General features: G+C 27.9%; 2 protein-coding genes across 2 annotated transcripts; both read left to right on the forward strand.

Moving 5' to 3' along the window:
• Nucleotides 1-3304: 3304 nt before the first annotated feature.
• Nucleotides 3305-6015, forward strand: LOC126849863 (odorant receptor 22c-like). The gene is made up of 7 exons (XM_050592167.1): nt 3305-3335; nt 3550-3819; nt 4078-4546; nt 4958-5057; nt 5149-5274; nt 5516-5671; nt 5962-6015. Exons 1-7 carry the CDS (start codon nt 3305-3307, stop codon nt 6013-6015), a joined length of 1206 nt encoding a protein of 401 aa, XP_050448124.1.
• Nucleotides 6016-7111: 1096 nt separating this feature from the next.
• On the forward strand, nt 7112-10169 carry LOC126849841 (odorant receptor 13a-like). The gene is made up of 7 exons (XM_050592124.1): nt 7112-7175; nt 7605-7874; nt 8132-8600; nt 8979-9078; nt 9267-9389; nt 9831-9986; nt 10109-10169. Exons 1-7 carry the CDS (start codon nt 7142-7144, stop codon nt 10160-10162), a joined length of 1206 nt encoding a protein of 401 aa, XP_050448081.1. The 5' UTR covers nt 7112-7141; the 3' UTR covers nt 10163-10169.
• The last annotated feature ends 2858 nt before the right edge of the window (nt 10170-13027 follow it).

Here is a 13027-nt window from a genome sequence, read left to right on the forward strand (position 1 = left end):
ACCTCTCAAACAAAAAAAAGTCGAATAAGGAAACATTGACATCGAATCAAATAAAGAATACACCTGCGAAATTCGACGAGTTACCGCATAGGTTGCGAAAATTAATTAACTAATAGCAAAAATGTCTGCCATAAATATTCGTGCACGAGATTTTTTTTTATTAGAACACTATAAACATGCGCTACGCGCGCGCCATTTATTTTATGTATATGTGTGTATATGTATGTGTGTAATTATTTACACACACACACACACACACACACACACACACACACACACACACTTTAATTCTAGTTCTTCGGTTTTTTCAAAATAAATTAAATAAAAATTACACATACACATACACTTAATATTTAAACTGCCTTAATATTTGAAATGTTTTGCTCAATTATGATAGGCTTTTTTTTTTTAAATTAATGTAACACAGCGTGGAGATAATTAATCAGCATCGCGGAAAAAAGTAACAACTACTTGAACAGAAAAGTAGTGATGTGAGACGTTCCATCAAATTCCTTTTCCACATGTGATCGCGCCAACTATAGAAAATAATTTTTATATGATTAATAATTAATTATCCTTTACATATATTTTACAGATTATAATTAATTACATTGCAACGATAAATTTATATATATATATATATATATATATATATATATATATATATATATGTCATAATACATAAAATATTTCGGCAATGAATTATAAATAACGTGGCCTTGGTGGCGTAAACATTAGCGCGCTGTTGTTTACATGTTACGGCCTTGTTATCATTCGCGCAGCGATACTTGAACAATACTGTAAGGGGGGAGTGACGCTATCTCACAAATTTCTTTCTTACTTTATTATTGTTATTTTCATTCGCGCGACGACACTTGAACAGAAAAGTAGTGATGTGAGACGTTCCGTCAAATTCCTTTTCCACATGTGATCGCGCCAACTGTAGAAAATAATTTTTATATGATTAATAATTAATTATCCTTTACATATATTAGATTGTAATTACATTGCAACGATAAATTTCGAAGTGCGTATTTTGCGTAATTTATTTTTTTAATTTCAATTATATTTTATCTAATTTATTCAAATAAGAGAAACGTAATTACAGAATGCCCAAATAATAAATTAATGTTGCTATGTCTTTATGAGCAATAAATATTTCATTAATTATATTTAGTAATATATTTAACTTTATATCAATATTGATCAAAATGCGTAACAAGAGATATGATTATTACGGTATGTGATTAAGGCACGCGATTAAGGATTTCAACGTTCTTCAAATCTCGGATTTTTGCTGATTCAGTCTCAGCAAGTAGGATTGTTAAGACATTTAAAAAAAAATTAGAAATAAAATTACAATACATAATAATCCAACTTAAATTTATTCTCAGAAAAATTAAAAAAAATAAATTACAGTAACATTAAATATTATAATAAAATATAATAATAAAATATTTTAATATATTATAATATATATTTTATGTTAAAAATGTTATAAAAATATTGTGTAACTAATAATATAAAAATGTATAATATGTGTAATAAAAAAATATGTATAAATTATGTACAATTGTATTTATATGAAATTTATTATAATTGTATGTAAATTATATGAAATATGCATTCTTTTGTAAATTACACGAAAAATTACCACAGTATAATGACAATACACGTATTAATGACAATTAGTCATTAATACAGTAAAATTTGACGATTTTAAATTGAAGTTATAAATTAACTAATTTTAGAAAGGAATGATCTAACTGCTCAAAATATCAAAGTAGACATTTGATTTAAAATTGAGGTCGAAAGTCGGAGAAAAATTTCACGCGATTCGAATAAAAATAAAGTATATTTTATTCGTTTCTTACTATTTATTCTGCAATCTTGCTCGCATAAACGCGACTAGTTCTCCTTGAATTATTAATGCTGCGCTGAAATTAATTGTAATATATGTGTGTTGTAATTAACTGATATTTTAATTAACTGTGTTAACTATGATAATATTGCACCTTCATTCGCAATATCGCATTCAAGAAAATATGTTTTTAAAAAATTTCAAGTTATTATATTATTAAATTATGTGTATGCTGCTAATTTATGCGATATCTTACACATTTTTCGTGGTACACAATACGCTTTTTTGTACAATATATTCTTTTTTATTTTTTTTTTGTTTTCTCCCCATGGACTCATCACAAATGCATTATCTTTCGATAAGATAATGCATAGGTAAGGCATTATAAAGTGCAGAAAACAAGTTTCGAGTTATGAGCTCGAAAATTGAGATACAACACATGTTATTGTCATTGTCATGTTATTACTAATGCTTCTATTCTAAGGTTTTTTTTTTCTCTCTATTCATACTCGAAAAGTTGATTTTTAATATTGTTAATCTGTCTCTCTCTCTCTCTCTCTCTCTCTCTCTCTCTCTCTCTTTTTTTCTCATTGTATTTGCTATATTTATAATAATTTATATTATAATGTATTGTAACAGCTTGTATTATGCGTCACAAGAACAGAATTCGATATTGACGTATCGCATTAGATCACATTAATCATTTTATAAAATAATTGGCGCATTCTAAATTTACGACAAATATGTCATATAAAGTCGCAATTTTAATTTCTCTGAAGCGAGACAGAATTTCATTGAGAAAAATGAATGGCAACGCGCGAAGAGAATATACAATATAATATAATAATAGATTATGAGAAATCTTTTATTATAGTAATAATACAAACCTAAGAATCTTTTTATATTACTGCAGAAAAAATTATTTGCTGTTGCACTTAATGTGTGTTGCATCAATATATGTCTCTTGGAACAAGCAGAAAAAATATATAAAACTACTGCACAACATACTATACCTTTTTTTTTATTGTTACTGTTTCTTTCTTCTTTTGTTACCATTTTTTGCTGTACAGAAAATTTTTTCCATGCACACAACGTGCAATTATCTGCCACTATTTTCAAAGTTAACGCACGATGAAGCCTTTTTTTTCGTACAAAGTACAAAAAAGCTTTTAATATAAGTTCGACGATATATAGAGGCACAATGTACTTGCAGCCTTGTTAAAAACAGGCGTCCGTAATTATTCTTATGCCTATAAAGTTTTGTTATGAAGCAGGCACAACTGTAAGCCACTACAAGCAGCATCTTTAATATTTAATGCGCCTTCGACGAAACAATCAGGTTGTCGTACTCACCTCACGAACGTGCGTACTAATCATTTTATTATAGGATGGAAAGCATACGACAATCAACAACTCTTCAGCATATTCGCGTTAGTCTCCAATATGGATATATCGGAGTCTTCAGGTTACAAAGGTACTAAGCCGATGTTATATATTTTATAATATTTTTACTATTATTTTATAATATATTTAATATCTCTAAGAAAATTTTAAATTAGTATTGCATTAATATGTCACATTGCAGTTTTATCACTTTCCATCAAAACTTTATAATTTAATATATGCATTTATAATTATTGCATTCAAGAGTTCTTTATTTTTTTTTTTTTTTTAATGAATCTTTTCAGATTTCGTATGGGCAATTGAATTAAATCGTCTGAGTTTAAATTTGATCGGTTTATGGCCTAACGCCGATAAAGTAGGCACGAGAAAATTCGGATCTGACATTCGCATGGTTTTTACTTTCATTATGATAACATTTGTCACTGGTATTCCACTTGTTTGTGCGCTTATGCGAGTTTGGGGTGACATGATACTGATGCTAGACAATATGCGAATTACGTTGCCTTTAATAGTGTTTTCGTCGAATCTTGTTATTATGCGGTGGAAGCAGACAGGTGTGTCTATAACTCTATTTAAAACGTTCACATTTTATTTTTTTCAAAAAATTCTTTTTATAGCTCTTAACTTATTACTACAACTTATTATTACAAATTGTATATAATTTATTATCACAATGTATTGTATTGTTGGAATAAATTATGATACGTACGATGATTTTTTTTTTCTTTTTCGATAAACGTTAACATGTAATTGCAAATGTAATTCTATATCTTTGCCACGTTATCGATATCGTGATTTTTCACACTTTCAAGTTCTCTCATCCATCGTAAACATGATAGAGGAGGATTGGTTAGCGCCAAAGCTAAACGCTGAGAGAGATATAATGACAAAGCGCGCTCGGACTGCCCGATTAATTATAATTTGTGAATTCGTTATAATAATGTTGGCAGCCATTTCGGTCATCGTTCTTCCTTATTTCGGCTTACCGCTCAGACATTTAACAAATCTCACCGATCGGAACAAGCCATTACCGCTGCATACTTATTATTTTTATGACACTGATAAGAGTCCCCAATTTGAGTTGACGTGTCTCTCTCAAGTCATAACGATCTTTTTGGTAGTAATAATTTACGTTGCGGTAAATGCCTTGTTTGAATCTGTAATCTTCCACATCTGCGGTCAATTGGAAAACTTTAAAGGCCGTTTAAACAATTTGGTCTTGTGCAAAGATTTCAACAGAACTTTGAGTAGCAGCATAGTGACTCATTTACGTCTTATCAGGTGGGTTTTGATTGTAACAATCCAATAAAATTTCAGCAAAATCTGTAAGAAAATTTAAATTCTGAATGAAAATGTTATTTTTAAATATTAAATTTATCTCTTAAATAAATTGTCTCTCATGTGTGTATGTATCACATATTTTTCTTCTTCTTTTTTTTATTCAACTTAAAATTGATTTTTTTTTTTATAAAAATTACACTTTTAAGGTTCCTTGTCAAAATTTTTGTTTCTATTGTTAATGAATTACAGGATTCGAGGAATATTTATGTTTATGCTTATTATTAAAAAATGCCGAAATACAAATTTAATAGATAATTTAATATTGAATGGAAAAGATACCTTATATACAATTATTATTGTGTACATTTTGATAATTTTAATAAAATATCTTCTTTAAATATGTTTATGTAGATTCGACAATAATACTGAAGATGTATTTACATTAATATTGTTTATATGGATATTCCAGTTTGGTATTGCATTTTGTCTATGGGGATTTATATTGCTTAATGTAAGTTTTAGTAAGACATATTTTGTTGGAGTAACAATCTGCTTAATTTATATCGATCTGTTTTTATTAATTAACGAGATTTACTTTTTAGATGATTACGGACGAAAACTTAAATGTTTCAAATTTCTCACAAATAAGTTACATGATAATTACTGTCATCTCTCTACTTACGCAAACGTTTCTTTACTGCTTTGGCGGAGATTTAATAACTGAAAAAGTAAGTCGCATATTCATGTAAATAGCATAATTAGCGTTATACATTGTAATATTAATTTTATGATGTATGGATTTTATGATATATTCTTAATTTTATATAATTTTATGAATTCTTGCTGAGATAAAAATTTTTTATATGTATATAGTTGCGTTTGTCATTTTTTATTAATACAAATATATGTGCACATATATATATATATATATATATATATATATATATATAAATGTTTTTTTTTATTAAGTGCGATGCAATATATCGTGCTATTTGCGATCTTGAGTGGTATACATTGGACTCGCGCAAGGCGAAAAATATTATTCTATTAACGTTACTAGCCAAGGAACCCTTACGTATTACTGCAGGAAAAATTCTACCGCTAACAATGACCACTTTTTGCAGCGTAAGATTATTAATAAAATTTGTAATTCAATATATCTTCCTTTCTTTGTTAAGTTTTTAATAAATATTTAATGAGGATACTTTTTAAATGTTACAATTTTTTTGGTGTAAAATGTTTACAAGAAAGATTATTCTCTTCTTTATTTATGTAAAATATATTATAATATATTATATATTATTTATGTAATATATATAAAAAATTATTGTTACAAATATAAATGAAAAAGCGCATAAAAAATATAATCATATATTTCCAATAAACATTAATTTAAAGATTTATATTATTTTCAGCTATTAAAAACATTGGCTGGCTACGTATCTTTTCTACTAGCAATGTGGGATTAAGAGTTATATAATAATATATTAGTTATTCAAGAAAATGAGAATTGAATTAGTATTGTTGCAGAAATAAAATTTATAAATTGTTTACACCTCAATGTGTGATATTTATTGCAAAATGTATTATTATGTGACACGAGATAGTGTCAATGGTAGGAACACTCTGATAAGGATTTGAGATTCATGTGTTGCCTGTATTTCGATCTGAAGAAAGCGAATCTATTGTTCAAATTTTTTTTTTTTTATTATTCATGCATTTCCGGTGTACGTGAGTATATTTAGAAAAATAATTACAGATATTTGCTTATACCTTACCAAATCTCAATTTGATGAGATGGATTCATGAGATAAATTATGTGGATATTACGATTGGAGTTTTAGCAGTGCCGTTTTCACAGCAGAAACGCAACTTTTGATATGCAGAAAACAGGTCGCATTATTTTGTACTTGATGATGATGTGTCCAAACAATCCTTATTATGCTGCAATAAAATTGCGATTATATAGTCTTTTGGCAGATCTTACTAAGCAAAAAACATGCACGAAATATCGAAGGAGATGAGAATGGAACTCGGAATGAGAGGACTTATTCGAAAAAACTTCAATATATATTTATAAGTATGTATACTTTATTGAGGCTAAAGACAACTACATGATACGTAGTCTACTCGATTCGATACGTATATCATATCAACCTATATGCTTTTATAATAAATATTCAAATAATACGCGTAAAAATCTGTAATGCGATGTCTTTTTTCCTGTTAACTGCTGTTCTCTGTGTTCTCGCATGTGCTACATAAAAATTCATTAAAAATGCATTTACACATATGCGTGCATAGCAAGGTATGAAAAAACTCTTCGAAAAAAAAGTTCAACGAATATTGTGACATATAATATTTCTTATATTTTTCCATCGCATTAGACGTTAACGCTTTTTACGACATATTCTTATACCTGTAAAGTTTTACGAAACCGACGGCTGTAATCATCTGTGAGGGAGAGCAGTTTTAATATTTAATGCATCGATGAGAAGCAACAGGTTGTTATACTCACTTAATGAGCATGCGTGATAAGAATTTTTTGCCATAGATCGGAGAATTGGAATAGAATTCCGCGCATTAGTCTTCGCCATGGACACTTCCGAATATTATTCCCGCTACAGAGGTATCAAGTTTTTTATCATGTGTTTTTCGCGCTCATTTTGAGATTTATTTTGTAAGAATTCTTGGTATTATTTTATGGCTACATTAAAACAATAATTAATGCATAGGATCAGCTTGTATATACATATATGTATTATATTTTTCTATTAATTTTTCTACTTTTACACATATAATACATGAATCTTTCTTTTACGTTAAACTTCTTAAATTTTAAATTCATCTAGTTTTCAAATCATGATTTTTTATATATATTCATATTTTATATTATTCATATTAATAAATAGATATTTTATTATATTAATAAATAAATTTATGGAATTATTGAAAAAGTTTTAAATCTCTTTGGATTTTTAAATCGTTGAGCTTTTTTTTAGATTTTTGATGTGTCTTTATATATCGTTTTTGCTTTCTAATGCTAAAATTTTATTAGATTTTGAGTGGGCCGTGGAATTAAATCGATTCGGTCTGGAACTGGTCGGTTTATGGCCTAAAATGAACGAAATAGCAAAGAATAACTACGCGTCCGATCTTCGCGTAGGCATCATTTTTATTATAATAATGTTCGTCTCCGGTATTCCCCTCATATGCTTTCTTATACAAGTTTGCACCGATATGATACTAGTGATAGACAACTTACAGATTACGTTACCCCTGATAGTGGTCTCGTTGAAACTTGTCATCATTAGATGGAAACAAACAGGTATGTGTTTAGAATTATTTTAATTGTGAAGCGTTTAATTTCAGAATTTTGTGGAATTTTATGGAAGAACGGGCTTAGTCCAAATTTCACTTAAACATACCTTATATATTATATTAAAAATTGACGAATTTATGCAAAAAATATTATAAATAAATAGGAAAAATATTACAAATATATAGAAAAAAGTCGTCTAAATTGCAAATCATAAATTTATCTTTGATACTTAAATAAATAAATTATAATAATTTTTTTCAAAGCTGTCTCATCCATGGTGAAGATGATGGCAGAAGACTGGATGGCGCTGAAAATAGATGCGGAGAGGGACGTGATGATGAAGCGTGCGCGGACCGCACGATTGATCGTGATCTGCGGATACGTTCTAATGATATTCGCATTCACCATGATCATCGTTCTTCCTTCCTTTGGTCTGCCTTTCAGGCGCTTAACAAATCTCACGGATCGGGATAGACCGTTGCCGCTGCCGACGTATTATTTTTACGATACGGATAAGAGTCCGCAATTTGAGTTGACACTTCTTATTCAAGCCGCGACGATCTTCTTGGCGGCTGTAACTTACACGTCGGTGGACGCTTTCCTCGGACTCGTGATCCTCCACATTTGCGGTCAGCTAGAGAACTTTAAACACCGATTAGACAGCTTGTCTTCGAGCAAAGACTTCGACTGCGCTCTACGCAACAACGTGATCGCTCATTTGCGGCTTATCAGGTTTTAATTATAATAGTATGGCAATGAGAAAAATGTTGAATGAAAAAGTTTAGCTTTACACAAAAATTTATATTATATAATTGTAATTATAAATAAGATTTATATAAAAATATTATGTAATTATAATTATAAATAAAATTTATATTATACATATAATTATAATTATAAATAAAATTTATATTATATAACTTCTATTCTTAAATATTAAGCTGTACATATATTACAAGTATTTATGTAGAGATTTTGATATAATTGTGTAGAATATTTCGCAGATTTTCAACCATTTCTTTTATTTTTGCGGAATTCTTCGTCGCTTATTCGAATATATTTCGTTGTTTTGAGTATCTTCTTTAAACACGTTGGTTTATATTTTTGTAGATTTGCCGATAAAATGGAGAATATATTTACCTTAATGATGTTGAGTCTAGTGTTCTATTTTGGTATCGTATTTTGCCTATATGGATTTTTGTTGCTCAGTGTAAGTTTAGTAAGACATGAATTAAAATTGTTGTCTATTCTTTACGCTTTCTTTAAGATACATAAAATTTTTTAGAATACATAAAATTATACATATCTTATTTGTGATTATAATACTTTTATTTATATCCCGATAAATTAATATTTATATTAATCTATCTTTGAATAAACATGTGTTGTATTTTTCAGGTGATCACCAATGCAGAGAGCAATGTCTCTCTCTCGCGAGTAGGCTACGTAGTAGTCGGTGTCATTACTCTACTAGCCCATACGTTTCTCTATTGCGGTGCCGGCGAAATTATAACAGAACAAGTAAGTGATACATGCTATTCAAAATACATTAAACAAGTTTAATCAATTAATTTAGCGTCATGTGCTATCGCAATCAACCAGTGATATTCAATCATATTTAGAGTTTATATTTAGAAATATACATTTTTGAATCAATAAACAGATATGGACATTATCTCACGTTCCTTAATTTAATGTGATTTGTAAACTTAATTGCCAAAAGAAAGCACATACATTTAGAAAATTATTAACTTATATTTATATCTAATTTATATTTCATATACATATGTTTATAATTAATGTTATAAACACTAATTATTTTTAGCTTAATATTTTTTTTTTTTTGATAAAGAAAGATTAAAATCTCATGTATTATATAAGTAACAATTAAGATTAAGTTAAGTTCGTGAAAACGATTGATAGATCGGGATATCCCATGTCATTATGTATGTAAATGTTTAGTGCGAAGCAATATGTTATGCCCTATATGATCTTGATTGGTACAAATTGGAATCGAGAGAAGCAAGAAACCTATTATTATTAATGATACGTGCCAGTGAACCTTTTCGCATTACTGCTGGAAAGATCATTCCGCTGACGATGACTACGTTTTGTACTGTGAGATTATATTAATGGATCGTCACGTTAAAATATTTTCTTGCACACACATTGCAATCTTGTTCGTCTCTATCTAACAATAAATAGAGATTATTTGTTGATGTATGTATGTTGTTTTTTAGCTGCTAAAAACATCGGCTAGTTATATATCGTTTTTACTGGCCAAGCGAGGTTGAAGCAAAAAAAATTATTATTGTAGTGTATATCATTATTGATATATTTTAAGGGAAAAGAAGGGAGAAATGTTGTTAAATTGATAATTATGAATAAAAATCGATAATTCTGTGTTGATAAAATAAAATATTTGTGTTATTTATTTCGCTGTTTGTTATTTATCATTGATTTTATTATTGTGAAAATTTATGTTTTGTTGAATATTTTGATATACATATTGGAATCTGTTTTTTGAAATTTATCATATCTATTTTTTTATTATTTTGTAAAAATAATTTTGATATACTCGATATAATCATTTTGATATACATGTCAGAATCTGCTTTTTGAAATTTATCATATCTACTTTTTTATCATTTTGTAAAAATAAATTTATTAAAAAAATAAGATATATACATATTTCACTCGTCATGTCTCGTGTTAAAAAAATATATTAAAGACTAAAATGTGACATGAATGAATTAATATTGTGCAACGTAAGTTCAAATTAGAAATTTAAAAGCTTGTAACAGAAGACAGATAATTATAAAATTTATATTACTTCGTCACTTTGCACATACTGTAATTATCCAGTGTATCATACTAAAGAATATAAGTGATATAATATAGAAATATAGCTTATGGAACGTCGTATATTTCTCATATGGATAAAAAATACAAGTATGTTTTGCAGTTATTAAAAACGTCGGCCGGTTATATATCGTTTCTACTAGCAAATCGTAAAATTGAAGTGCGAAAAAAATTACATTGTTTAGAAACTAAAAAAGGATAAATAATAATATATTTCCAATGAAAAATTATTAAATGTAATATTATAAAATATTATATGTAAAATTATGTCGAAAAAATAATAATCATATTGATTAGAGAGAAACAGAGAGAGGAAATGTAGAATTAATTTATAATTTACATAAATTATATTATTGTAAATGTAATATTTTTTAATGTTTATATATATTTAGCATTTCTACCCACGAAAAACTGAGATGTTTCACTCTATACATCATGTAAGTGGAACTAATCAATAATATCAGAGACAAAGATGTTTTATGTATATTAAGATTAATAAAATAAAAAGGATTATAATTGTAACACAATTTGCACGTTCAAATTTAAAAAAATTGTTAAAGTATATAAATATAATAATTTAATAATAATGTTCTTATATTATGTTTATCGAAGAGCAACATTTACATCTACTTTTGAAGAGATATAATCTATGTAACAAATAACACATTTCAATTTTTATTTCATTTATATAGAAAGGAAGAAATCTACGATAATACTTAATAATTTCGAAACAATTTTCCCTGCAAAATCGAAAATGAATGTCCAAGATCGTGCGTGAGAATATAACGGGTGTACATATCGCATATTGTGTATTGTATTCGCCCCTACGATCAGGACGATCACCCACCTGTTATTACACCCACGTTCTTTTTCACACACATATTATATCGTCGGGTATATCGTGTCCCGCCGAAGAGACATAAACGAGGAATATTTAAAAAAGCTTACATTACCTGTTCACCTCTTGAGATGCAAAAAATTTTATGCGTATTGCCAAATAGAGATGACGTTCCACGATAGAATCATAATAAAAACTACAGTTTTTTAATAATATGCAACATGAATATTTCAAAAAATATGATACACGAAGACGGTTTTTGAGTTTCTTGTATATATCATACGAGCATAAAATGTACATACAATAAAACTCTGTGTTGTATCTTTTAATGCACTTTAATCCACCTTAGCTTCATTGGTCTCTGCCTGAAAGAAGCTGTCAATGAGAAATTGAATATGTTGATGATAGCTTTTTTTACAAAAATATCGACAATTTTCTTAAACTGTTTATCTTTTATATATTTTTACATTTGTTCTAGTCACTAATATAATAAAGATAGTGATTCTTTTTATTAGAAGAATTATAAAAACAGATTGTGGCGTTTCACCGCAAATAACTGGATCCATTGTATAACGGTTGCACGTAATCAAAGACTTTACCGCGACTCTAAGAATCAATGTCACGAACACTGTACACGGCTTATCGAATCTCGTATCGTATCATATCGATATCGTATCATATTGCCCCATGTGCAATTAGTGTATTTGCGTATCGATACGTTAATCACATCAGTCACTCAAGAATCGAACGGTGTTATTCCTAATAAGTTATCAAGAGCAAAATTTACGCAAACATTATGTTATCGCCAATTTTTTTATAATTCGCATTTTTCTTTGAAATGCCACAACGCATTTTCTTTGAAATGTCAAAATGCCACATTTTTAATAAAAAAATTACCTTTATTACATTAGTGATTAGAATAAATGCTAAATATATGTAAATTAAGATATATGAGTAAATATTATTATATGTCATAGTCAACATTATTATAATGTCATAGTCTTAGTTTAAACTTTTATATTACAATTGGATTGATTTTAGTTCGCGTCCATGATTTTACATATGTTGAATTTCCGAGAATACTGATTTTTTCAAATCTCTTTTTTTATAAATAATATATTTCTTATATATAATATAATATAATATAACATAATATAATATAATATAATATAATATAATATAATGTCTAATATAATATATAATATAACATAACAAACGGCGGCTGTTCTCACTTTTGGAAGAGTACCTCGTAGTCAAAATAATGCATATAATTCCAAAAACATTTATAATTTATGATCTTATATCGCGCAAGAGGATATCTCTCTCATGAATCATCTTGAAAATCGAAAAAAAGAACTGTCACATTATCATTTGTGCTCTTAATGACGTACATATTGAGCATCTCAAATTGTGTAAATAATTAATCATTAATAATCACAACTGCGTAAACATACTCGAT

This window comes from Cataglyphis hispanica, chromosome 5 (genome assembly GCF_021464435.1).
Source record: "Cataglyphis hispanica isolate Lineage 1 chromosome 5, ULB_Chis1_1.0, whole genome shotgun sequence".
NCBI lineage: Eukaryota > Metazoa > Arthropoda > Insecta > Hymenoptera > Formicidae > Cataglyphis > Cataglyphis hispanica.